Source organism: Larus michahellis, chromosome Z, assembly GCF_964199755.1.
Source record: "Larus michahellis chromosome Z, bLarMic1.1, whole genome shotgun sequence".
Taxonomy (NCBI): Eukaryota; Metazoa; Chordata; class Aves; order Charadriiformes; family Laridae; genus Larus; species Larus michahellis.
This window is the reverse complement of record NC_133930.1, coordinates 43,630,944-43,658,630: the sequence shown is the minus strand read 5'-3', so window position 1 is coordinate 43,658,630 and position 27,687 is coordinate 43,630,944. Positions and strand designations below refer to the sequence as shown.

Here is a 27,687-nt window from a genome sequence, read left to right as displayed (position 1 = left end):
CTGTCCCTCTTGAACCGGGAGCCCAGAACTGGACACAGTACTCCAGGTGCGGCCTCACCAAGGCAGAGTAGAGGGGGAGGATGACCTCCCTCGACCTGCTGGCCACACTCTTCTTGATGCACCCCAGGATGCCATTGGCCTTCTTGGCCACAAGGGCACATTGCTGGCTCATGGTCATCCTGTTGTCCACCAGGACTCCCAGGTCCCTTTCCACCGAGCTGCTCTCCAGCAGGTCACTCCCCAACCCGTACTGGTGCATGGGGTTATTCCTCCCCAGGTGCAGCACCCTACACTTGCCCTTGTTGAATTTCATACGGTTTCTCCCTGCCCAACTCTTCAGCCTGTCTAGGTTGCTCTGTATGGTGGCCCAGCCTTCTGCTGTGTCAGCCACACCTCCCAGCTTTGTGTCATCAGCAAACTTGCTGAGGGTGCACTCTATCCCCTCATCCAGGTCATTGATGAATATATTGAAGAGGACTGGACCCAGCACTGACCCCTGGGGAACACCACTCGTCACTGACCTCCAACTAGACTCTGTGCCCCTAATCACTACCCTCTGAGCTCTGTCTTTTGACCAGTGTTCTATCCACCCCACTGTCCATTCATCTAACCCACACTACATAAGCTTCCCTATGAGGATGCTGTGGGAGACCATGTCGAATGCCTTGCTGCAGTCAAGGCAGACAACATCCACTGCCCTCCCCTCATCTATCCATCCGGTCATGCCATCACAGAAGGCTATCAGATTAGTCAGACATGATTTCCCCTTGGTGAATCCATGTTGAGTACTTCTGATAGCTTTCTTTTCCTCCACATGCCTTGAGATGACTCCCAGAATGAGCTGTTCCATCATACTTCCACGGATGGAGGTGAGGCTGACCGGCCTGTAGTTCCCCAGGTAGTTCCTAGGCTGTAGTACCAGCCTAGTGGTGGCCCACAGGGGAGTCAGGATGACTGTGAACACAGGTGATCCAGCAGACAAAGCATATGTGGATTTTCAAAACACTTTGGATAAGGCTCTACATTAAAGGTTATTAAAAAAAAACCCCAAAGCTGCTGCAAGGTTTAGGAAAGGCCTTTTTATGGACTGAGGGCTGATTAAAGGACAAGAAGCAGCAAGTAGGACTTCAAGGCCACTTCTCAGGATAGCCAGGAGGGAGAAGTGAAGTCCCTGGAGGTCAGGACCCCATTCAACATCTTCATCAACAGCCTGAAGACAGGAGGGCACTGTCAATTAGTACAACTGTGGGGGTGAAACGAAGCTCTTGGAGAGGCTTTTGTGAGAAGGATCTCACAAAACAGAAAGATCAGGCAGCAGATGAGATTCAATGCAGTTAACTACGTGCATGATAAATGGATGTCATAACCTAGTAACCTATGTTTACACCCACCACTGGCAGCAACAACTTGGGAAGGAGTTTTTGGAGCCATCTCTGACACCAGCATCTCAGTGATCAGCTGCTGCCAGAAAACCTAAAGACATCATCAGCATAGGTACTAACAACATGGCACAGGGCATAATTCTGCCACGTTACATGGCCATGGGTCCCCCACATGCCCTTTAGTGCTGTGTGCACTTCTGGTCTCCACAGCTCAAGGATGTAACATAACTGGAGAGGCACAGAAAAGGAGAACTAGAATGCCTAAGCTGAGGCTTACAAAATCATTAAAGTGACGGATAAAGTGAGGTCAATCAGCAACAGCTGCAGAACTGTTATTAGCAAAGTCTGAAATACTGTAACAAGTGGACACTCAATGACCTTAGTAGGAGGTAAGTTCAGAACAGATAAAAGTATATGTGGGTTTTTTTTGTTCCGGAGCAAAAGATTCCAGCACCACTAGCAATCTAAACATGCATTATGGAAAACATTTTTAATTACAGGATCTAATAATGTTTTTCCACAGAACCTCCGTTTAATTCTGTACATTTGCTAGACTGTGCTCAGAAAATGCGGGAACTGTTAAACATTTCTTAATTTTATCACCCAGTGGGTGGCCACCTGCCTAACTCCTTCCACATCTAATGTTATGCAAACATAACAGATCCCCGCAATGTGTCAGCAACAAGATTTGACAGTCAAAAGTTCAAATTGCAGCAGTGACACCTGGTTCCTCATCTACTGGACTAAGTACACTGTCCCTGAACTGCTGTACTAAAAGAACGTAGAATGGGTCAGCATTGGGAACAAGTGTTGGCACAGTGTTTACAGCAGACCTGTTGCCTCTTTGCTGAGTTTCAGAAGAACAGATGCTCATCCCACTTGTGGGATGCCCAGGAGGAGGATACGATGCCTTGGTAGGAACACAATGGGAGAGCTGTGGCAGGAGGGAACATAGCCCCTCTTTGGGAGCCAAGCCCTTCTCAGCAGTGCGCTGGAGTGGCTTGGGCAGTCATGCAAGCCCAACTGCCAATGGGGGCTTCATTAGCCAATGAAGCAGAGAAGGCTCTGAGGACCTTTTATGTTGGGAAGTGTTTAGCAACCCAGTCCCATGAAAACAACAACAACGTACAGATTTGGGTATGTACACACCCCCTCCTCTTTCATGCACAGGAAAGAACCAATTTTACCATTTACACATCAAAACCTATTGAAATCAAATGAGTATCTGTGTCTTTTAATTTCAGGACCTTAGTCTGACATACTGGAAACTGCAAAGATTAGGGTTTTTTTCTACAAAGCAGAAGAAAGTGTTGAGGTGAAGGGCTGGAAATTGCAAGTTATGAGCTGAATACCAGAATAATTCTGGAAGGACAAGTAAACCTTTTGTTTTGTTTGTTGTTTCATGGGGGTGGGGGATTTGCTATTCAGAGGGTAGTAATCTTGAAATAGCTGCCTGGTAATAACTATAATTTAACCTGCCTGTCCCCAGAAGTCTCCAGATTCCTTTTAAATTCTGAGTAGTTGCTCTGTAAAAGGCAGTGGATCATCCTATATAATTAAAATTACAGCTGCAGAGAGATACTCTCTGCAAAAGCTCCACTACCACTCTGGGACTTGTGTTTCCTGCTGTTCAGGGTTCCCAATGCCTACAATGAAGAGCATAACCAGAATAATGCACCCAGATACCTGCTGAAAATCTTGATCTTGATGATATTCAACCTGGTCCCAGCCTCAGCAACAGAAGAAAGGGTGAACCATTAAGCGAACTTTAAGGCAACTTACATTGGTCCCTTTCTAACAGAATATTCTTTTTATCTAGGTGTTGTAGGGAGAGATGGAGCAAGACAAGAATACCATTCACCTTTTCAGAATAACAGGTATAGGTTTCCTTTATTACATCTTCTGCTACCATATCTAACAGGAAAAATTAGCCTTTGTCCATTTCTCCATCTCCACCATGCAAGACTCAGGAAGACGCCATATGGGTGTGCTGTTTGTTGTATCAGTGTTAGACTGCTACTGCCTTCATCATCATATTGAGGGTCTCCAGCACTTGAAGAGACCTCCAGAACTTGAAAGCCATAGACAGTGGCTAAGTTTGTAATGGCTTCATGCTCTCTGTGAAAGAAGTTTGGAGCAGGGCATATAATATGCAATAATGAATATAATGAATCTTCTATACATTAAAAATTCAGCGAGAACCTAGCATAATCCAGCATGGAAGCCCCTACGCTCTTACCACTTTGCATGCGAAGCTGTAGCTTTTTGACCTAAGGGGTAACTGCCACCTTGCTGAACCAGCAAGGGCTGTAATAAACCTTGTCACAAATAGAAGCCACTCATGTTTGAGATGGACATGGGCTGAAAAGATACGTTCAAATTGTCACCCCTCTTGAAAAAAATGAAAATGTGAAGAAAATAGAAGGGAGATACAGATGGAGCAGAAGAAGAACTATTTATACGTTTTCATCCTTTAAAACCTTCTTCTGACTTTACCTAATAACAAATGGAGGACACCGGGAAACAACAAGGTCAAAGCAATATTTTCTCTGCCTATGGTCAAACAGAACCATCTGTAAAAATAGAACCCAACCTGCCTGGAATGTGGATGCTTGTTTTTCAGCTGGACTGATTCATCAATACAGCTTGTTCAGTGGCTGAAGAGACACCTGTGCTGGTGCAGAAAAGTGGATGCTGCAGGAATTAGCTGCTGAGATTAGCAGGAGAGCAGGACCTTCTCTTTGGGCAGCAGGACTGGCTTATGCTGCCTAAAGTGTTTGCCAAGCTCTGTCTCCTGTCATAAAACATCCTGTCCATGTCCTTCATTGTTTGAGGATCTCTTCCCTATGCCTGTTCTAGGTTTACCCTTCATTAGCCCATTAGCCTCTTTGCCTATATCTTCGTATTCATCACTGTCCTTTCAAGACCTGATGTTAAAAATTAATTTTGCTTCCAGGCCAAACTAACTCTACTTCCCACATCACCATTTCTGTAGTGGTGACACTTTCCTCTTCATTCTCTTTACATTTAAACAGCCAAGGGACCTTCTCTTGTTTATTTTAATAGTCTTTTCAAAGTCAATCTTTAATACCTTTTGCCACTTTTCACTGTATCCCTCTTTGTTCATTAGCCTTTCCCTCTTGTGTGTTTTTGCTTACTCCCAGTGTACTTTATGAGGTAAAATCACAGATAGTTTTGCACCCTACTGTTCCCCACCTTCCCCTCTGACTTAGGGACACAATTTCAAACTACTTTCTGCATCTTCATTTAAAGAAAATCCACATTTCCCCAATACTTAAGTTGACCCTAACAGCTAGTTCCCTCCATTTCTCAGAGCTGAGCCTCTGAAACAGCAGTAGAAGGACAGAAAGAAAACAGGTACTCCAAAAATTTTGAGGTCACAATTATTCCAAAGTCAGGAGTTCTGAAAATCTCAGGCAGTTTTTAAATCCATCACTACCCCAGTGAGCTTTACTTACAATAGGAAATTATTCAATTACAGGTGCAGAGTAGTTGCCTACTTTATGTATCCTGAAGGCTAAACAGATCCAGATCTATTCCTTTTTCATTTTCTATTTTTCCTGCCTTTTATCGTAAAGAAATCTATTAAGATGTCATAAAATACTGCCAGATTAAAATGAATAACTAGGAAAGAAGCATTATTTACTTTTTTTTCCCTGATTAATTGCAGTAATTAACATAATACTGTTTTCCATATTCCTAATGACATGACTGAGAACATATAACAAACACAAGCTACCTTTAAAGCAGCTAGCTTGGACCTCTTGAGTAGCACAGGCAGAGAAGTGTACACCCCAGAAAAGGAACATTCACCCTGCTTCTCAATAGCTTTGCAGTCTGCATCAAGCTCATTTCACAGCTTTAGAGCTAGCAGTGCCTGCAGACTGGACATACCTTCAGTCTCATGTTGTACAGTGGCGCTGTATCAACCTTTCTGTGAAACTCCTTTGTATTTCCTAGTTTATGCCATTTTAGCTGTGCTTAAAGCTGTATTTGAAGGGCTTCTTGCTGCGTGTAGTACAGCACAGCCTTCGGTTTCCTACTTTTCTATTTTATTCTACTAACTAAAGCTGTTTGGGACAGAAAACAAGAGGGTTAATACTGCAAAGTATGTGGGCATACGCAAGCTGGCTTAGCTCCAAATCCACCATTTAGTCCCTCTCCAAACCGCCATGGAAACATTTGTTGGTCAAAACCGTATGTTCCTCCAAGCATGACTGATGTAAAAAAATCACAGCTGTGTGTGCCTATGCAAACAGGTAGGAGTTGCGTAAGATGGATCTTTTGATCACTTTCAACAGAATTCCCCTCTGCAGAAAATGGCAATATCAGGCCTCTGTATCTTAAACAACACATAAGCTTTATTTTGTAGATTCAAGTAGTTATCTATTGGCTTTCTGCTGAGGGGCACATTCCACTCACTGTGTATTGGCATTAAACTTTATTTTAACATGGTGAAGCTTTTCCCACACAAGTACTCCACACTAGATTCTTTTCTCTAAAAAATGGCTGATATGGCATGAGAGACCAGTCCTAGAATATGTGAGGATACTAGAGCATGGAAAAGTCATTCGACTGAAAACTGCAAAATTCCCTTTTTCATTGGTGCTTTCAATCTAGAAGACAAGACAAGACGTGCTGCCAAAATTATGACATGAAATATTCAGCTCTATTTTGATCTCTTTTTTCCTCTGTGTCTTGTTTTGCTAAAGATGATTTAAAACTCTGCTTGCTGAATCCAAAAAACAAACAGCTCATGCATATGACAGGCTGCCAAGAATGCAGGATCCTGCCCTTCGCTTAGTTCACAAGCAAGAAAAATCTCCTACAAGGATACTGCCAGCCAGCTATGCTGCACTAAATCTCACCATCAGAAAATAACATTGGCAGCTTAATCAGCTGCAAAAGGACTCCATGCAGAGCAGTAACTTGCAAAGAGCCCAGCCTATCAGTTAGCCTTTCAAAGTGACTTGGTGGTGACAGGCATCTGGTAAATCAACCTGGAAAGAATCTATATTCTCCATAAAACACCACATTTCTGTTTTGCTGGATTGGGCTGAAGCAGTATGAAGAAGGTAGATGACAAAAACATTAGAACAAATGATTTGTAATCGTCATGTCTGTCATTCACATTGCCTCTTTTTCCCCCCCCGCCTTTGTATTTATACTGGCAGTGCAACAATTGCAACACTGATATGTTATCAAAGAGTATCTAGCAATATATTTAATGAACAGTCTTTAGCTTCCTAAAATTCTATCACCAAAAAAAGAGAAAGAAATGAAAAAGAGAGAGAAAATGAGAGTGATTTCTTTGCCCTGATAAGATTTCTCCCTTTCTGTGTACACCATTAAATCCAGATTTATAGAGACATAATCTTGGAGGTCATAAAAGAATTTGAAGGACTCCCTTCACACACACACACCTTAGAATGGACTAAATGATGTTATAAAATAACCTCCCGAAGGAGGATCTGACTGCATCACATTTTACATATCAGTTGCAAAAAATCCTAACTTACATTTCCAAAAAACCATTTGTTTGCTTCATGGTGTGGCATGCAAGGATTGGATTACAGGCTGATGTGATTTATTTTTTTTTCACCCTTTAGATACAGCAGTGAACACAGAAGTGAAAACAGATGTAAACTGATTAAAAATTTGCAATTAGTGAGGATAAAGGTAAAAATCTTATTCCCGGTGATGTCAATGCCAGTTTGCTCGTCAGTCTGGAAGCAGGACAAGTTTTCATTCTTTGTATACGTATCAGTGTCTTTCTGTCTTCTATTAAAATTGTATAGGCTACAAACCTAACTGCTTAGATCATATTCATTTTCAATATCAACAGAAAAAAACCCAGTATTTTGTGGTTTAAAGTATCACAATCTCAGGGTTTCTTTACCTCTATTTTATATTCACTATGTACTTCTTTATTACAAAGGATTGTTATTTTTTGTAGATGTAGATTTGCAGCCTTTTACTCTACTATCAAAAGTCTCCCACTATAGCTCTTCCTTAAAGTCCTGGCTTCTAAGCACGCGATTATGTGAATAATTGAAATGACATTCATTTAAAAGTGTTCACTTCCAGGACTCAGAGTTGTGGAGAAACACTTGAACACAGCTATGTGGAACAGAGATCTGAAGCAGGGTTTGATGACCCCCAGGTATCACAGGTGACTACCATTTAAGCTTCTTCCAAAGTGTATCCACCTCTACCTTGAAAGTAGTTGGGCTTCTTTGTGCTCTGTGTTGCTCCTGCTGAAAGGGCTTTTCCAAACTTACTTCTTAGAAAATTCTCATTTACACTCTCAATCATGGCAGTGCATGCACATTTGTTTTTGAGACAGTAATGACCTTCTGCCTGAACAGCTCTTTAGCCCCCTGATTACACATCTTGCCCCATTATATTTCTTGTTCACAATTCTTGCCTTAAGCAAAAGGGTCCGGGAATTAAAAGACGCTTTACAGAATCCAGCATTTGTTTGCTTGTTTAAGAGCAAGAATTTAAGCTGTTCTTACAAGTTGGTGGGTAAGGAAGTGATTAAACTAATGACTTCTTTTAATAAATAGAGATAGAAATGTTGTAGCATTCCTGGTTTGGAAAAAAATGGCAGCACGTGTATTTTCTGTAAAGTTGCTGACAATAGTTTAGTCTCATCTACATCATCAAGGATACACATTCTTGAAAATTGTTGCTGACTATTCATCAGTTGCCTCTTTAACCTGGGGCCTACCACATCACTGTTCTTCATGACTCAACTCTGATTAAGGTGGTTCCTGGGCACATAATGCATATGGGAATGTAGCTCCGCAAGCAAAACCAAACTCAGTCTTTCCTCGTAATTGTCACAAAGGAAAAAAAAAGCCACAGCAAATTAAAAGTATGATTATTCCAGGTGAAATCAAGAGTTAAAATATAATTTAAAAGTTAACTACATTGATCAGCAAAGACAGAAGACGTAACTTGAGCAATGTTATGCTTCCATAGGCTTTAAACTAAGGCTCACCTACTCAGTGTACTAAACTTTTGACCAACATAAATATGCACTGGGAATAGCTTGAAAACAGACAAGATAACTTTTATGTCTCACTGGAGAACAACACAAAAACATAAGACTAAATAAGGGTATAGGTTTGAAATTTAATTTGTATCACTTATCAGGGTAGGTACCTCTACCTGAGCATTTCAATGGGTCTGATTCTGCTCCCAAACCAAAGACATGAGACATCACTATTGCAATATCAAGCCTTGGATGAGATGAACTGTGGAAGAGAGGGAGGAACTGATTGTATACAGAATTCAATGCAAGCCTTTCAAATTCTTAAGGGCTGGACAGCAGCTTTTCGAGGATACTGTTAAGGGACAAATAAATAGAAACTTCTGAAAGTAAATTCAGGGGTATTAAGCTTTAAGTTATGTTTCTTGAAAGCATTTCAGTACACTGGGAAGAACGGTTACTTCCCACTCATGTGGCTTTTCTTCTGCAGATTTGTTTACCTACCTCATAGAGACGGAAGCATTTGAGTCACCATGATCTTTTCTATTTTTATTTTATCTGTTCTTGATATCAGAGGCGTATTCCCTTACTCACCTTAAATCAGGCCTTCATCTCTTCCTAAAGTTAGGCCGCAGCTAGAAGCTTGACAGCATTTTGTAAGTGTTTTGGCTCCATATTATGTAAGACTAGATTAATGCAAAGCCAAGTTATCTCTGACGTTTAATTACAAAGTTCATGAGCCTGCAAGATGCAAAATCACCTCAGTTCTGGGGTCCTCACCTTGTGGAAAGCTTGGAGAGATGTTCCTGATAATTTGTCAAAAAACAGTATTGTTCATTATGTTTGATATTGAAAAGGCTTCACAAACGCATCTGCATTACAACTACATAGGTAACCTTAAGTCTGTCCATATTCTCTGCCACCAATGCCAACAGGCTCAGATTGATCTGTCTTTGCTAATGATTTCCCTTCCTCTCCATGTTGGAGTAGACACATGCAAACTGCCTGGTTGGCCAGGTACTCCATCACACAGCTGAAGGACCCAGAGAGTAGTGAATATCTATGTGACATGCAGTATCACACACTGCTTTCCTTGTTCCCCATTTCCACTCACCATCAGTAGCTCTTTGCTATGCATTCACCAATCTACAGAGCCAGATTTGTAGGCTCTGCTCTGTTACTAGCTGATGCTGTCCTCTCATCCTCTCGATTCATCCTGTTACACATAGCACTTCATAGTCTAATTGTCTAGTTCTTCCTTTCTGTGCTTCCTGAGTTCCGTGAGCCAAAACAGTGCCCACTGCCCTTTGGGCATAGGAAAAAAACCCGCATATTTAGGAAAACTGCCTAGCAACTGCTTTCCCTATTGCAAGGAGTGAGGCCATTTGCATAAGAAAACTTTCCAGCTGGAAGCTTGCAAAGACTCTGCTGGGAGCTGATTCTGTGATCAGTCCTCAAAGAAGAAGCCTGGTTTAGTCCTGCTCCCTCTGGGTGGCCTCTCTGTGCTGTCCCCATCAGTGGGGGTAGCGGCACCATCGCAAAAGGTGCACCAGTGCTCAGCAGCAGCCAGGAGCTGCCGCTCCAGCTTCTGACTGTGCTCACAGTGCTCCCAGAAATCTTTTCTCATTTTGTTCCCACATCATCTTTTCCTCACACTGTGCACATCACACATCACAAAGTCAACAGCTTCAGCTGCTAACCTTTGGAGTTCTGTCATTTGCTTTGCAGAGTTCCTGCCAAAAGCGACAATCTGTAGCACTACAGTACAGTATCTCTCTCTCTCCAGATATTTACATGTGGTTCCTACCCACAATTACTAAATGGCAGTAATGGTCTGCACAAAGACCTGACCCAGGAAGAAAAACTACAGAAATCACTTCATCATTTCTCTTGCTGTCCTATACCTGGTCTCTAGAAAATGTTGCCTGTAGACTTTTCACTTTGTAAAGCCTCAAACAAAACATTGGCTCTAGTAAAGTCAACAGAAGAAGCTTCCACCAATCCACCAACTACAGTCCAGCAGATTGTGAACAGAGTTGGGATGGGGGACATGGCCCTGGTGCTAAACATCAAAACAGCAGTCAAATAATTTCAGCATCTGCAAAAATGGCTTTGTAGGGCTGTGCTGCTACTTAATGGAATGAGCCAATTTCGATCAGAATTCTGCAAAGCTCTCCAAATTGCGGTTCGTAAAGCTAATTTCAATGTGTGAATCATTGCTTTCCTGCAATTTATATCCATATGTGTGGTTATTTTTGAGAATGATTCAGTTTTGTATATATAATTTTAAAAGGACTTTTTAAGTTAATGAACATCTGCGCTAAGAGGCCCTCAACAGAAAAGCTTGTGTCAGCCACCGGTGATGCTGACTGTGTAAACTTCCTGCTATTCTATAGGTATGCATATGGATTCTAAGGCTCTTACCAACTGCATACAGCAGGAGTAACCCCACTGAAAACCATAACATTAACATGCTTTAAAAATGGGGTGGGAAACCCAAAATTTCCATCCTTGAAAACTGTAATATCATTTTATAACCACAATGGGACCAAACAGTAAATTTTCAAAGCTTTTAACAGAAGCAAACAGAGGGAAAATTTCCATTTGAAAATTTCCAAACACTTTGATTATGTTTTTGATTGACATACATTCAGAGCTTTTAGCTATAGAGTAATTCAACAGGATTTCTGCATTTTCTGGAATATGTTTCTAGGTGCTGCTTCCTGAATGAATTTATTTTCTCAAGATAAACCTATTTCTTGACATTCTGCATGAGAACTACGCTGGCGTAAATCTAGTGTGGGTCGATTTACAAAGGAATAATTAGACACCCAAATTCAATGGGTAATCAAGTAACTGGTCACAGAAGCAAGGTCACTCTGCTCTAGTTTGTCTTTTAATCAGCTCCATTTTTCAACCTAGTCATTATGTTTTTCTCTTTCTGCCTTCCCTACACTCTTTGATCTCACAGACTGAAGGAGAATGTGCTCCAGGAGCCATGGAGCTGGCTTCCCACTTGCACATTGCATGTGAGGGGGCTTAAATCTGGCAAAACAAAGCATTTCCCAACCTCACAGTTAAAAATCTCATTTTCTGTATTACTATCGTGTCATTAACCCTGCAAGACAGAGTTTAGTAAGAACTCACTGTTAAATGCAGCACACTACACATGCTATACATCTTATGTTCCTTCTCCTAGCCCTAATACAGAAAACGTACTGGGACTCCCCTCTTAGGATCTGTCTCAGTGAAAACAGATGGAATCAGAACTGTTAAGTAAGACCAATGACCCTGGTGTGAAGATGATGAGAAAACTTCACTTGGGACGTGACTACATCTATAGCCATGCTAAAAAAGATGGAACTGTACTTGCCTGAGACAAAGCTGAATTTGGCCTCTCTGTGCAGAACTGAGCAGGCTAGAAAACTGCAATTCCAGACAAAACACCAGAAGTCAGGGATGTGTAGGTAAGAGCTGGAGAAGGAGCATGCTTCCTGCACACAACAGAATATATTCTGTCATGGACAAGTAGTAACAGGCATCAAGCCATGCCGCTAATCCTTCAGCATCAGGATAATGCCATGTCCTGGTGCACAGAAGTTTCTAAATGCTGACGTTGTGGTGACCTTTAAGAAGCTCCTAAAAGCCCTCTAAAATCATTAGGCCTAATTCTGTTTGCAATTATGTTATTTTAAGTTCAGAGTCACTGCACTGACTTCAAGGCAGCTAGTTCGGATTTACATCTTTTAAGTTAGCCCATTATTTTCTGTACTGTTTCCAGTTGCATGAAATCATCTGTGCACGTCCTCCAGGGCTGTTGGAACCCTCTGTCCTCCCCAGCACTACACATGATGCAATGAGCCTCTGACGGAGGAGGAGAGCTGAGAAGTCCATGTAGGGAAGCAGATAATTTCCTTTTGAGCAGTGCATGCAAAAATAGCAGCTAATAAAAAGCCTTCAAACTGTGCTTTCAAACTGTGACAATTCCATACACACACCTACGAGGATGCCTTGACAAGCTGCTTGACTTCTCAGTAACTCTTTCTTGTTTTCTTTAGTGCAGCCTCCTCCAAACTCCCCCACACAGGTATTCATCTCTGTAGTCACAGCTGAGACCTGCAGGTGTTTGCTGCTATTGCCCTTTCAGAATAGACAGACACTTGTTCCTCCCTGTAAACATTTGTATCATGGTGCTTGCCTGGCTAGTTACAGCCCAAATAGTGATAAAACAGCCTTTTCTTTTTTTAGCCCCTTGCTGTCATGCATTAATTCTCTTTGCAAATAGGCATTTGGTACTGGAAATAGCTTAAGCGAAATCACTCTCTGGTGATTATTTTACTAGCACTATCTTTTAGTAAGTGCTCCATATAGAGAGGGTCACCAGAAAAGTATATTATGCAGTTGCCAGAAATACAGCACTCTACAATATTAGGCTTGCACAGGAAGGAAGGACAGCAAGATGCTCTTTGCCATTTCACTACTCCAATACTAAAGTTATTTCACCATCTTCAAACTGCTACTCTAGCTTTGCTAAGCAACAGTCGAGATCAGAATTGGGACTGTTTGCTGAGGACTGTAATATTCCCAACTGTTAAAAAGGTTTCTCAAAAGGGTTTTTGACCTTTTTATGTAACGATGAGGTCTGAAAGCTGGGTATTTTTAAAATTGGCCTGGAATAGTGAATTGTGTAATCCTTAGTTTTTCTGGAAGTCTTCCGGGGAGGCTAAGAAGTGTAATAACTTCTCACATCTTAACTGAAAGTGCATGGGAACTCTATGTTTTAAAAAGACATCCTTTCCCAAAATACTCACTTAACATTAAATAAAAGTGATCAAGAAACAAAACATTAAAAAACAAAGCCACAAAAATCTAGGAAACTTCCTTACAAATCTTTCTCACTCCCTCAGCTGTTTACTTTTTGGTACCATGATTCTGCTTAGTTCTTTACTCAACACCAAATTAGACAAGACTTGAATTTTAATTATTTTTTTTTTAAAAAGCAGCCCCCAAAGCAGCTAAAAATAAGAGAGAGACAACAGTCTTTCTGAACCACTAGAGGTACAAAATGTGCCAGTATGAACTGCAAAGTCATTCACTGAGGGACTGAAACCAATAACTTCTAACAAGGCGGGATGTTCTTCATTTGGAAGGAGTGAAAGATGAGAGTGGCCCAGGGCACTGTTTGACAACACAGTGACTGTGTGCCAATGACATACACTATGTAAGTCTAGGATGTACCATGCAGCACGTCTTCATTAGAGGTTGGGAAGTACCTCTCATCCAAGAACAGGCTAAATCTCATTTGGAAAGTACTCCACACAGTCCTAGTCATGTCTGTACCGGAAAGAGACACTGAAACTGCTGTTTCACATGCTGGAAGTCATGGGAGAAGGCCACCATGAGGAGAAGAAAAATGAAGAACCTTTTCTCCTCACAGTGTGTCTTCTTTAACCCTCCAACAGAGTCTGGCATGGGATGGGAGTACTTTTGCTAAACGCACTTGAGACATAAAGGCTAGGAAAGGAGGAGAATAAAGTGATCAAGTGGGCGTACATTTATTATGAGTTAATTCAGCTTACTGATAAAAAGCCCTGGCAGCAGGATCCTACTTATTTGCAACATTCACTTTCATGGAAGGGTCTGTGTGACAGGACAGGAATGATCCAGGAGTTAGAAATACGAGCTTCAGAGACACAAGACTGCTGCTATCCAATTTTGTGGTATACCTGAGAGACATTTGAGAAGTCCGTCAGCATTTTTCAGGTTGCTCCATATTTATTTATTTAGCTAAAGTCTTTCTTCAGGACTTGCATGGGATTGCCTGCATTTTTGTTTCCTCTCTTGCTGTAGGATCTTGCTTTGGGTGAACTTCAGTTCCTACACATCTCTGAGGACAGGTCACAGGGCCAGATGTGCTCTGAGGGGTGTCACCAAACCCCAGTAATGCCAAAGACTAGTGCAGCTGGTGCACTGGTGCACTTATAGCGTTATACAGTTTGCCAGATCAGAAGGCAATTCTCACTGAGACTGATGGGGGTGGCTGACACCTCCTGTTCTGTGTCAGGTGTCACTGACTTTCTAAGATCCCTCAGGAATTTTGCCAAACATAATTTCTCTTTAGGGGCTTAGGACACTGTTGATACTCTCAACATCCCCTCCTCTTTTCCCCTGGCAGACTGGAATTTTTATGGGGTTTGGTGCCTTATATAGAAAGGACTAAAGTGTTAATGAGTGTTGGGGTTTTCCATGTGGCTTGAGGAGGCCTGAGGTTCTTTTAGCTCCTCCTACCCTTAACACCTACTGCATGGCTTCCTGCAAGAGTGCAAGGCTTGGGCTCAGTAACCTATGTTGCTTCTTCCAACCCTACATGCTATCCTCTCTATAAATAGCAAAACATGGTACAAAATATGCAGAAGATTTTAAAGAGAACGTGGTCACTGAACTTTATACTGAAACACATCCTCTTCTGCCCCATCTGTGCCAGAACTAGAGGAAACTAATTTGTGGCTTATGAACCTCTCCGTCCCTTTGGGGCGACTTGGGCCTAAAGGAAGATGGAAACCTCAATAATAGCCTTGGTCTTTTGATGGATCCTTGCTTGGTTTGTACAAGCGGAGGAAAGAAGTCCTTATTTTCTCCACTGTTCCTTGCGTTGTTGCATAAAGGCAAGTAAATTATACAATAACTAAACAGGGATTACACAACTGAGCCCCATAAATCTAAATCAGAAACAGAGTCTCTATCCTGCACTGGACAAACATAAAAATGTGCGAGGGTGAAATTCTGGTCCTAATGAAGTTAATGGCCAAGCTCTTCCTTACTCTGGTGAGATCACAGTTTCATCCAAAACCTTGGCTCAAGCCTGTAGTTGGCTGACCCAAGCTGGATATTTAGAGCATATCCTTGTTAAGTTTTTCCAAGTACTGGGATAAGAGGACCTTCCTTTTTTTTTTTTTTTTTTTTGAACAACCACTTGCAAACCTGATCTGGAGGCCTAAAAAGGGTCTGATACACTATCTCTGAGTGCAAGAACAAATATTAGCAAAGTAGTTGTTCCCATGCTTCAGTGTCAATACTTTCAAGCCACTGAAAGCTGCTGCTGACTCCCACTATTTGGGTATCAGAGGGAAAGATGGGAAAGCCTGACCTGTGGGGGTTGGGAGTCCAGATGACGGAAAACAGACATCAAGAAAACAAATAAAAGCCCCTAATGAACCTGAGACCTAAGCTCTGCAAGTAAATAACTTTGTGAAATGATCCACTGTGCTACAAAGACTGCAGTGCAGCAGAGTGCTGCTGGAGCTATTTGGCACACAGACCAAACTAATTACTTGACAAGTTGTTTTAGTTTGGCCTGAGGTGGACAGTAGTGATGGGTAAGAAAAGCCACTGCAGTTTCTTCATGTCACCAGGCTCATCTGGTCTGACTATTGAAAACTACTGATGTTACACTGAATGCTAGCATGTACACCAGGGCTCCCCCCACCCACAAGATTCCTGCCTGATGAAAAAGAAAGGAAAAAAGAATAGAGGAGAAAAAGGAAAGCTTGTGCAATTAGGGCCATGCATCACATGTATTCCTAGATCAAGGGTTATTTCTCTCCCCCTCTTCCCTGAAGCATCTCTTAACAACTGAGCTGATTCAATGCAGAATGTCATTAGCAATCTAACAGTGAACAAGGACTGGGGATCATCCTTATCTTACAGAAGCAAGCTATAAATAATCATCTTGGGCAAATCTAACATCCTGACAGAGTGGTAGGATCCAAAAAAACTGATTCCAGTGTATTAATAAACACAAATGCTGAACCATTTCTTGCAGAGCTTTTTGAAGCTGCGTAAATCCTTCCAACAAGCATCAGATAAAGCTGTCAAGTTTGGGGAAGAATTGCTTCTATGTATGTAATTAAGCCTGAGCAGTGAAAAAGACTTAGCCTGCTATAAACAATTAGGTATGGTAGGTCAGTGCCATCCCAGTGTCATCGCTGACAGTTTCATTACTTAGGCCTGCCATGAACATAATTCTCTAGGCAACCATCTGGAAAGTCATCATAGCCTTGACTGTTTCATGACCAGCTTCTGACCAAGCCTACATATGGCCCAAAAAGGGCAGGCCAAAGGCTTAACTGTGACTTCGAAATTTTATCACTGTGAAATACGGTGGCACAGCAGGCTGTCTGTCCTTCCTCTGCACCATCTAGAAGCCAGCTGGAACATGACGTGCCAGAGAAATGGTCCTTCTTGTTTTTCTCACTGTGCAGAACAAGTGACTACCCACCCAACTTTGTTTCATACCCATCCATCATACTGCAAGCCATGCATGCATGGCATGGAACCATGCTACTTCACATCTTTATTCATTCCGCTCTGGCACTTGTCTACGTCTTTCTCCCTTCATACACACTTGTGTCTACTACTAACACCTCTCTACACCTACCTTTCCTGCCTTTTTCATTCCCTCTCTCACATCCATGATTACGCCCTTTTCACACTATTCCCTCTTTCTTCTCCTTTGTTACACCCTGGATCCCACAGATCCTCCCTTGGCCTCAAAAAAAGTGATGAAGAGGGAGAGAAGAAGCAAAGAAAGAGTGATTCTGTATAAGAGACAGTGAGAAAAGCAGTGTGCCCCTTGAAGGAGAAGTACCAAAGGACTATCCATGTTACCCAGAATTCCCTTTGGTGAACCCCTGCTTTCTCCAGGTCACAGTTTTTCTTCTAAATTTGTGCTTCATTGGGTAGAAGCTTTGCTTGAGTGCTCATGTGTAAGACTCAAGGATTAAACCCAGAGGTACAGGAGCAGGTAAGATGACGCCAGATTCAATACACTGTCACATGTCTGTGCCAGGCCTCACTTGTCCCCAGGAAGCCCATATGATAACTTAGCTTCCATTCCTTTTTGCAGGTAGTTTTTCTGCAGCATGGAGTATTAACTTTTTTCCAAAAATAAGCAGCGCATTTATTGTTCAAAAAAGCCTGCCTCTGACTGTCAAGGCCTTTGCAAACACTCACTGTTAAGCATGGACATTCATTCTTAAGTGTAATGACAAACATGGTAAACAAATCCATTTTAAATGAAATACAGAACAGAGACATGCCTCCAGTCCCAACTAATATTGCTCATACTTCAAATGCAAAACCAAGAAACCCTGGCCTTTGGTGCTCACTGATGTCTTCGCAAACACAAACAGAGGCAGTGATTACCATTCTGTATATTTTTCCAAGTTCTGAAGTGCAGTCATGCTTGTTTTACATTGACCAAATAGCTCGAAGTGCCAAGTTTCCAAAATAACAAAATATAAGAGGGATCTGCCTCTTGTGTTTACTAAATACTAGGTTTGCCTTTTGAAAGAAAAGACAATGAAGAGAGGAGACTGTTACTTCTCCGCTGTTAAGTGAAACAACACTCAACAACTATTCTTGTGCGCTGTTTCCTGTGTTGTGTCCCGCTTCATCTGGATGTAGAGACAATCTCTTTCTGGGCATCCCACAAACACTGACGCTGAGGTGACACTCTCCTCTATGGACACAGCAGCCCAAATTGTGTGGCTAAGGAAGAGGCCTTCATTTTACCTATAAGGAATTCAGTGGCAACAAGTCATGTGAAAGGTAGATACAGAAAGTGTTCTTAAAGATGCTGAGTGGCTTATCTTACAGGATAAATTCTAGGGTTTATAAACTTACCAGCTTGGCCACAGATTGCCTTCCCCAAGCCACAAACACCCGATAGCTTCAGCTCCAATCATCAAATTACACACATGGTAGCTAACAGCAAACGCTGTCAACTACATGGCTTGCCACATAGTAAAAACACAACATCAACAACAGTAATTAATGTACACAGTTCTGTTTATCCTAGCCATCCTAGAAGCCCTTTGTAAACTTCAGAGATCATTTGATGGCAATCAAGCTCAGGAAAATGGCCTGGGTCAGATGAACGAGTGCAATGGACTAGTTTTACCCATCACAAAACAACTCTTCAACCATAAGCAGTAAGACTAACGACCTGGCTTAAGGCAGGAGAAACTTACTGACAGGATTTCAAGTGCTTGGGTATATAACAATTTCTCACTAGTCTCTTCCTGAGTAAAATAACTGGTCCAGTACTGCTGGCCAGTACTTATACCTCCTCTGGTAAACTGAAACATTATGCAATACCCAAAGGTTACAATTTCCATTGGTCTTAGTGATACGTTAACAACGTATTTTAATAACTTCAAAGTGTAGGGCCAAATGTGATTACCCACTCTTTCTTTTTATCTGCTGCTGCTTCTTTTTCACTAAAGCCAAGCAAACATGCAAAATTTCTGCACAAAGAAAAAGACCTTTTTGTGATTTATTATTAGACTATAAAGCCAACATATACAAACAACAGGACCTGTCAATCTTACTCTGATTAACTCTTTCCAAATTTACCAAAACTTTGGAACTCAAAACCAGGTTCTCCACATGCCAGCCTCTAAGTTACTTGACTGACAGAAGTTCGAGTGTAAAAGCAGAATCAGTCACATCAGCGTGGTAAGATGACTGAATAAAACCTGGGTTATTACCAACTACAGCAGTTCACTTACCCTATAGTAGTCTGTGCTGTACACATCTCTAGACATCCCAAAATCCCCAATCTTCACCAGTAGGTTCTCACCAACCAGGCAATTCCGGGTAGCAAGATCCCGATGCACGAAGTGCTGCGACGCCAGGTAGACCATACCAGCTGCAATCTGCTGGGCAATATGAAGCATCTGGGATTGGGTCAGCTCAGCAGGACGGTTGCCTTCTGCCATCAGTACTGCATCTGGTCCATGTGCCCTGCACCAAAATACAAGCTGATTAAGTAATAGGCCACTTGTAAGCTGGAGAGGTGAAAGGCATTAGTGAGCCTAAAGCCGCACAACTGGCTCACTCAAAAATAACAAAAAGGGCTACGAATTCATTGATGAAATAGGGGAAAATCTGTATCTTGTCTTTTTTTATTTATTGTTTTCCTTCACTGTGTGAAAGACAGGTGGTGTGAAGAGCGTTACACAACAGGAGATATATTGCTTATGGAAATAAGGCACATGCATTCATAATAACACCCCTTTGTCAAAATCTACCTTCCTCCCGTTCCGTTCTCACAATCTAGTAACCTGGATGCTTTTAAGATTCAGTTGTCAGTGTGAGCCATCTTGTCCACACCAAGCTTTTGCCAAGAAAGGCTGGACCAGACGACCTTTGAGGTCCCTTCCAAGCTGGTATTCTACAATTCTATGATTCTTTTCCAGAGAAAGGCTGGCAAATGCAGCTGTTTGTTAACTGAGGAAAACCTTATCACTCTATAAAGTAAAAGGCCACAGAGCGAAAGGCAATGCATAGCATCACTTTTCCTATGACTGGCATTCTTTGATTTCTACAGGGACACAGTCCATTGACCCTTCCATCTTTTCTTAAAGAAGAAAGAGCTAACTTCATTCTGAGATGCTATCTGAGAAACAAGGGTAGCTATTTTAGATTTACACTTCTAATTTCCTATGCAAATGCCCAGCGGAAAACTATTTTTGCTTCTTTCATCACCAAGGGTGATTCCTGCCTGAGATGGGAATTCTTTGCAATAGGAAGAGGACACAAAAAACCACACTATCTGGAAGAACTAAACAGTTTCAGAAATATGAGCTTTTTAAGACCTAGCAGGTCCCTAAGATGCAATAATCAACTGATTAATGAGAAACTTGTATACACTCCAGCAGAAGGAGAGCCATTTTGCATTTGGAAAGCCCAGCAAAGTACTGTAACACATGTGGTTCACCCATCTTAACTATGTTAGCTCTGATGTACATGCGTAACATTCTAGTATCTTGAAGACAGAAACATAGAAACATTCCTACACACAACATTTTAAAGTAAGAATTACTAGCTAATCCTTATCCAATTCATGAAGTCATCTGGCAATCATTATTCATGTGACACATCCCATAATATTCTGAATATCTCTTTCCATCCACTCCATTATTCTGGGTTTTCAGATGCCTTTTTTATTCCATTTTGCAGACTATTCTTTCTGAGAGATCACATCTTCTCTTCCATCCTCAACTCTTTTTTTTTTTTTTTAATACTCAAGAACTGATTTTTATTTTCTCTCAAAAGTCCTTCCTTCCTACAAAAAGGAGTTTCAGAGAATCACCTTTCTAATCAATAGAGGTGAGGCCTTAATTTTTCCCTACGGGAAGGGCACAGGATTTTGGAAAAGACTTGGAAATTAATCAAAATCTGAGATCAAATCTGACACTACCTATTAGAAATATGATATTAAAATTGCCCCAAGGGAAGAACTTCATGGGTAAAGTGACAGATGTAAGAAAGAAATGAAGGAAGGTGTATATCATTGCGGGGACTGCATCTGGTATCAGGCAAAGAAGCTCTCTTCCACAGTGTACATTCAACTAGTCTGGGTTGGTGGGGGTAAGACTCAGAGGCAAATTCCTATTGAAAAGCACTGTACCTTTTCATTGCATGAATTTTTTTCATGCCTGCTCTCAGATATTAACCTCTGAGTGGCTAAATTAGAGAACTCTTCATCTTTTGCTAGCTTCCCTGAGGACATGGTCTGTATCTAATGAAACTTGTGGATTATTCTCAACACTCCATCCACCTTGCTGTCCTCTTGGTGCTGGCTGTAGATGAGATGATCGTCAGTGTCTGCAACGGCCACAAATATTGACAGAGATTTCTTCGTATTCACTAGCTAGAACAAGCACAGGGCAGGCATGACTTTGAGGCTTTAGTCCTAGATCTGGAACAGCCTTTGGCTGCATGCAGTTAGCAAGGCTCATTTGGGTTAAATTTCGGATTTGCTTTTCCCTGGCAGCCTTTGGTGGCGCTGCAGGGTAAGAAATACAGGCTCTTAAAGCATGCTTACAACTAACCTCTGATCTGCAGCACAAACTGCAGCAAATGTGATGGGAATGACAAATCGGAGCTTAGGTTTAACAGCTTGTCCCAGCATAATCATTTTATGTTCTATAGACAAGGGCTGATTAATAATTAAAAAAAAGAAAAGACCTAAAGTAGGAAATACACTGTCTGCTAAACTACCTTTCTCTACCATAATTCAAAATCAGAGTTAGGAGGTAAGAAAAGACCAATCAAAAAGAATAAAAGAATAAGTATTTCTTATGAGATAAGAAATTGTTTCTTATCAGCTGTAAATCTTGCTTCTTCTAATGGAAATTCAATGTTCTGAAAAAGTACTGAGGAGGCATCTTAGGAAAGTGCCATTCTCTCTTGGTCCACGGCAGAGGTCCAAGCTGGCAAATGCAAACGCCCTGACATAGCCCTGACAATATACTTAAATCCTTTGCCAGAGAAACAATCAGTCTTGGAAAAATAGTAGTGTTTGCTCTGCATATGCAGTTCAGGCCTCGGTCTCTCTGCCAAATCTGGCAGCCCTGCCAAGAAGGGAGGATGCTAGTTGAAGTCATTTGCTTTTACGGTGTGCCTATTTGTTCAGTGGAGATCAGATAGACAGCAAACTCATTTCACGTAGGCTATCAAAAATACATAAATAGTGACACCAGTAGTCACTAGCTATTTCAGTCAGACAGAAAATCTGAACCCATTTAAAGGGACATCAGTTTTTATTGTTTTACAGCTGTGTCACAGGTATCTTTCTAAAATGGTGGTACCACTAGTTATCTTCATCAGGAGAGATCTCAGTAAATCGTGATAATCCTTCAATGAAATGAAGGTCTTGAAAGAACAGTCCCTTATGCAAACAGAATTTTTAACACAAGAGCAAAAGCTGTCTCTTAACTGCTTATTTTTACGTCAACAAGCGCAGGCTAGTGGAAATGACACGTACACAGGCCTGCTGTTTGTAACTTCCCAGTTCTTGAGTTACCTATTATTGTGAATCTTAGGTATCATCTATTTATTTATGACTACTTTACTACCAAATTTAAATTTCTGATGCACGTTCCTGAATAGTGTTATGAAATACAGCCCTAATCTGGACCCCAAGATGTAGCATTTTCCATTGCACTGAAGTTTCCATGGCTTACAGTTTTCTTGCTTCAGATTAATGGCAGTCTTTCCAAAACACTGAGAGGAGGGAAGAGAAAAGTGGTTAGATTTCAAAAGCTCTTAGATGCCTACAGATAACGATAGGTGTTGAGTGGGATCTTCCCAAGTGCTACCAGAAAGCCTGCAAGAAAATGATTCCTACTCTAAGATTTATAACCATACAATTCAGAATACACTGAAATATACTGAAAACAATATTTCTTTGGTTCACATTCCTTTCTCGCAAAGCACAAGGCTTGACTTAATGGTACTTCCAACTAGGCAAAGAAACAATGAGCCCCACACCCCCATACAGAAGAGAAGAGTTGCACAGATTTGCACTCCTAGATGTCAGCATTTCCAGTGGTAGTAGTTAATTTCACATTAAGTACCAGTAACACCTACCTTCTCTGCCCACTTCTGGCTCTCCAGCACAATATGTGTTCGTGGATTTACCTGAGGAATTTGTTAAGATCTCCATGCTTCATATACTCAAAGACCATGATGAGCGGATCACCCTCGACACAGACGCCGTAGAACTTTACGATGTGCTCGTGTTGCAGGTTAGTTAGCAGCTCTGCCTCACGGTGAAAGTCCTTGCGGGCATTGTCGCTGGCATCCTTCAGTGTCTGATGAAGAAAACAAAAATGTAAGCAAGGGGAGATGCTCGCAGAAGGTAGCGAACATGTGGGATGGCACTGTAAGGTTAAGATAAGGACACTCTACCGCATAAAGGATGGAGGAAGTACTTTCTTAACTTCTAGAAATGCAGGTGTGATGTTTAAGTGCAATTAAATAATGGCAGTACAATTTCATTCTCCTGCCGCACGTCATCCCAAACAACAATTTTTCTTGTAAGAGAATGTAGGAATACTCATGATCTTACTGTGCCAAGTGTTTTCTAAACACAGAACAAATAAACTGGTCTTATCCAAAAAATATACTTAGCACACAGCTGGTTCATATCCTTTAGCATTTAACTCAGGCAAATGCTGGTATCCTGTTGGTATTTATACCTTTCTTGTAAGTTCTTTAAAATAAAAGTCTGCTTGCTTAGTGGGAACATAGATGCATTCTTTATGTATTACTAATGTCACTATTGCTGATGTTGGCCCGTGTGGTGTGCTACACATTAGGCAGATTTATACAAGGATACACCCCTGGACCAGAACTTACAACCTGAGGCTTCAGCCAGAAACTCCTTAGAGACTCAGTAAATCTACTCACATGCCTAAGATTAAGCATATGTATAAGTAACTGGAGGATCAATCCTAAACTGATAGGCAAAGAGGAAGTAGATGCAGATCAGAATTCTGGGGCGTCAATTTTTCTCATCCCCTTTTATTTATACAGCTCTGCATATTTTCATTTTGAAGGAAATACATCAACACCGGATCAAGTAGGAGGCTTAAATGTTGTATAACGAAATAATGCTAATTTAACTGCCACACATAGGCAGTTTTCAGATCGCTTCTTGAGAATTACACTTCCTGAGCAAGGAAACACTTTCATGCACCAAAAAAAATAAAGCAAAATCTGACACCAATTAAATGAGGAATAATTGTAATTGACAATCAACCACTACCAGGCTCTACCTTCAAAAGGCAGAGTGGTTGCACTATATTAATTCAAACAATATTTCTAAAAGACTAAGAGAAAGACAGCAGGTTACCAATGTTCACAAATTATGATTCACAGAAACCGATGTCTGGGCTCTGTACTTCTGGATTTTAACTACACCTAGACTTAATACAAAGGAAGATGAAACACAAAAGTAGTGGCATTGTTTTAACTAAAGATGCTTTTCCTGGCCATCTAGTCACTTTATTTTCTACCCTGAATTCATATATGGGACCACGACACTCATCAGAACAGACACAGAACACGTTAATACTGTGAAATCATTCTGCCAACAAACACAGTTTTTAGCTGCAGAAGCCATTGTTTGTTCAGAGTTTTTCTTTAACAGAGACAATTCTGTTCACTTTTCTAGTATTATATGTATGTATGTGTGAAGAAGAGACTAAAAGATGACCGTTGGAGAAAACACTTGCTTTACTTGTGAAAATGCAACCACAGGTCTTGAAATATGAACATCTACCACACTAATGTCCACATGGGATGACAAGGGGCAGGGCAGACTGGATAGCCATCTACCAAATTCACAGGCTTTTCCCTGTGGGTTTCAGGCTCTATGGATCCTAGAGGCAATAGAAATCAGTCATGCCACAGACATCCCTTCCCTGAGGGACCCACTAACTTGTGAATCTCATGTGTCTTCAGGCCCAGAACCTTTCTTCCACAAGTTTTACCAATAATGATGCAACAAGGATATTTCATCATCAAAGCTTCACAAGACACGATAGATTAGTATACTATGTCATCTAAAGGGGATATCAAATTGGCTCCCCACTACAGTCCCCAAAAAATAACAGCTGAACCGAGCAAGGACTGAAATTGAAATGTATTCCAACGCTTCCAGGCTCTGGGATGATGCTTTAACATGATACAGGCACCAACCCACAGTCCAATCTACACTATATAATGAAATCACTGGAAGTGTTGTCACTTGAGCTTCTTCTGGTGGTTTCATGTATAAAGCAACTGGATTTTAATTCTTTGCAACAACAGAATTAGAAAAACAATTCATATAAGCCCCATTTTTAAATAATAGGAACCCAGAAAATAAAATGACAGGAAAAAGCACAGGCTGATACTCTTTCCAGCAGGCTCTTTCCCTGGAAAGACAGTAAAAAAGCTGACAGCTCTTCCCTGTGAGGATGGCATATTGTATATTTCAGAAGATGCTTTTTATCTCACAGAAACAGCAAAATTATCATATGACAGAGCAGTTGCCATGGCAATTACATATTTTCTGTCAAACACCAAAATACAAAAAGGTCTAAAACCTAGGTAAAACTCAGGCAGGGTTTCTACTACCATGGGACAACTTGAATTTCTGTCACCCAACATTGCAAAACCCCGTTTTCATTATTTCATGCAGCCCATAGAACAGACACAATGCACGAGAGGCAGCTGACACAGTCAGGCAAGAATGAGACTGGAAAGTGAAAAAATCAATAAGTACGTAGAATTTACATAGAAATGACATTGATTAATGCATTTAGCTTGTTTCAATGCAAGAGAGGGAAAAAAAACCAAAATAAAACCATAAGAGCACAAAGAAAGAAAAAGACATATTCATTTGTATTATCATTACTGACAAGTACACTGAAGTTATGTGCACAAAGCACTCTCACCAGTCAACAGGAGTTTTTCCTGAGTAGGAGTTGAGATACAACGCCATGTGCTCACAACCACTCAGTCCAGCAGCTAAGGAGGAGGGACACGCTCCCTCGGGCAACAGAGGGACACCCTGGCTGTTACAGGAGTTCCACATCTGCTGAGTTCATCCTTGTGACAGTCAGACTGCCACCTCATGCTTATTCTTCTCCACAGAGTCCTTGCCCAGGTATCCATGTACCATCTGGTTTCTGCAGACCTGTGCTCTGTAGCGAGTGCAAACCACCCGCTCCTTAGTCCACCCCGACACCAGAGAGCTGCATTCACGGAGGAGTCAGAGTAAGAGTGAGGGAATGTGGCTCTCACCAACATCAGTATGAGTTGGCAATGAAACTCTCATGACAGTTGTCCTTTATACAGTTTCATCCTTCCCCAGTGAAATCCTTACTACTGCTCCCTGTCACCATACAAGAGCTCGGTGGTCTATTTCCTCAAGAAAGGAAGGGGTGGTTTTGATCCTTCTTGAACTGAAGGCCAGAAGAGTTAGAAACCTTTGGTTTTCCTCTGCAGGTGCTGTAAAAATGTTCTTTGCCTCATGCACATAGCAGTCTGCTAGCTGAGCACAAGCCTAGAGCACCACAGGGTGAATCCCCCTCCAGTCTCCAGGGGAGCCTGAGGCACCTGCTAACCTGTGCCCTGGCAGTCATCCTCACATCCAGCTCCAGCCAGTTTTAACTAGTGCAAGACTATGCCGAGGAATCCAACCCTATGAGATGACAGTATGGATCTAGGTCTGAACAACCACTGTGGCACGGCAAAATGGCCTGCAAGGAAATGATAATTTTTCCTTCCTTTACCCTGTGTTCTCTAAAAGTGCCTGCAGCAAATGGTGATGTGCAAACTCACACAGGAAGAAGGCTAGTACAATGTCCATGCAATCAGCTTAACCTGTGGTTAAGCTCTTTGCTCACAGGGTCTGACCCATAGAAAGCATTACCAAACATTCTGTGCTCCCCTGAAAAAGCCTGGTTGTTTTTCTCCTCTTCCAAGGAGCAAAAACTCAAGCACTTTGGTTTGTTTATGCTAAGCCTGACTTTATATCTTCACAGATTTTTCTGGGCCTCTTAGCTCCTAAATAATTTGCTGCAGCAACGTCAGCATTTCAGATACCAGCTGGCCGAAAAGGAGAAGGATTCATGTTGAGTCAGATCGAGTGATGCTCAGGGCCAGGCACGAACCACGCAGTTGCCCAGCAACCAGCAGGCACAGGCAGCCAGTGGGGACCACCAGCCATCCTAATCCACCCTGTGCAGGTGAGACCGTGCCTCCTCGCTGCCAAAATCCACACTGCCTTACTCCTCAGCAAGTACACATTCCCACTGGCTCACTGAACCTATGTCATAGAGACAAGTTTGTTGTGGTTTTGCTCACAGGGGTGAAGTTCTCTAAAGACCTTGCTGTGTGCCAGGAGGAGCTGCCCTCTGTATGGCAGCTGGCATCCAGGTATGCTTCTCTAAGATTAAAAAAATAATTAAATAAAAAAAATTCACACACTTTCACTACCAAACCCTAGGCCCAGCAGTGGGGTTCAGTCCTCTGGCTAGCTCTCTGTGTATCAGTGAGGTCCATCCCTTGACTTCCACTGTGACTGCAGGACACCTGTAAGCTACAGTTTGGTACCACAGTGAAAGAGAGAAGCACCAGGCATTTAACCCCTCAGGTATTTGGGGATCAATCCAATGGCACAGTAGGCCAAGAAATCTGCTCCTTGACAGCAGCCAGAGTCACATGTTCAAGAGCCAACACGAGAAACATAAAATGGGCATAACCTGTCCCCAGAGCTGCCTGCAAGATACTTGTTAAGGACACTATAAAGAGTGGGTTTGGTTAAAAAAAAAAAAAAAAAGTATGACAACTGGTCTAGAAAACTGATAGATTTGTCATCTAAACTCATGGAGACATCTCTGCCTTTAAAGGCTGAATGCTGTTCCTTGTGAATTACACCAAGAA

General features: G+C 41.7%; 1 protein-coding gene across 2 annotated transcripts in view; it reads right to left on the bottom strand.

Moving 5' to 3' along the window:
• Positions 1 to 27,687, bottom strand: part of NTRK2 (neurotrophic receptor tyrosine kinase 2) — a 206,380-nt gene that overhangs the window by 22,879 nt on the left and 155,814 nt on the right. For both annotated transcript variants that reach the window (XM_074571083.1, XM_074571082.1), the window contains 2 exons: positions 22,891 to 23,063; positions 18,972 to 19,206 (listed from right to left, as the gene is read on the bottom strand). In XM_074571083.1, the coding sequence (XP_074427184.1) occupies positions 18,972 to 19,206; positions 22,891 to 23,063 (408 nt within the window). The remainder of the gene's footprint in view (positions 1 to 18,971; positions 19,207 to 22,890; positions 23,064 to 27,687) is intronic.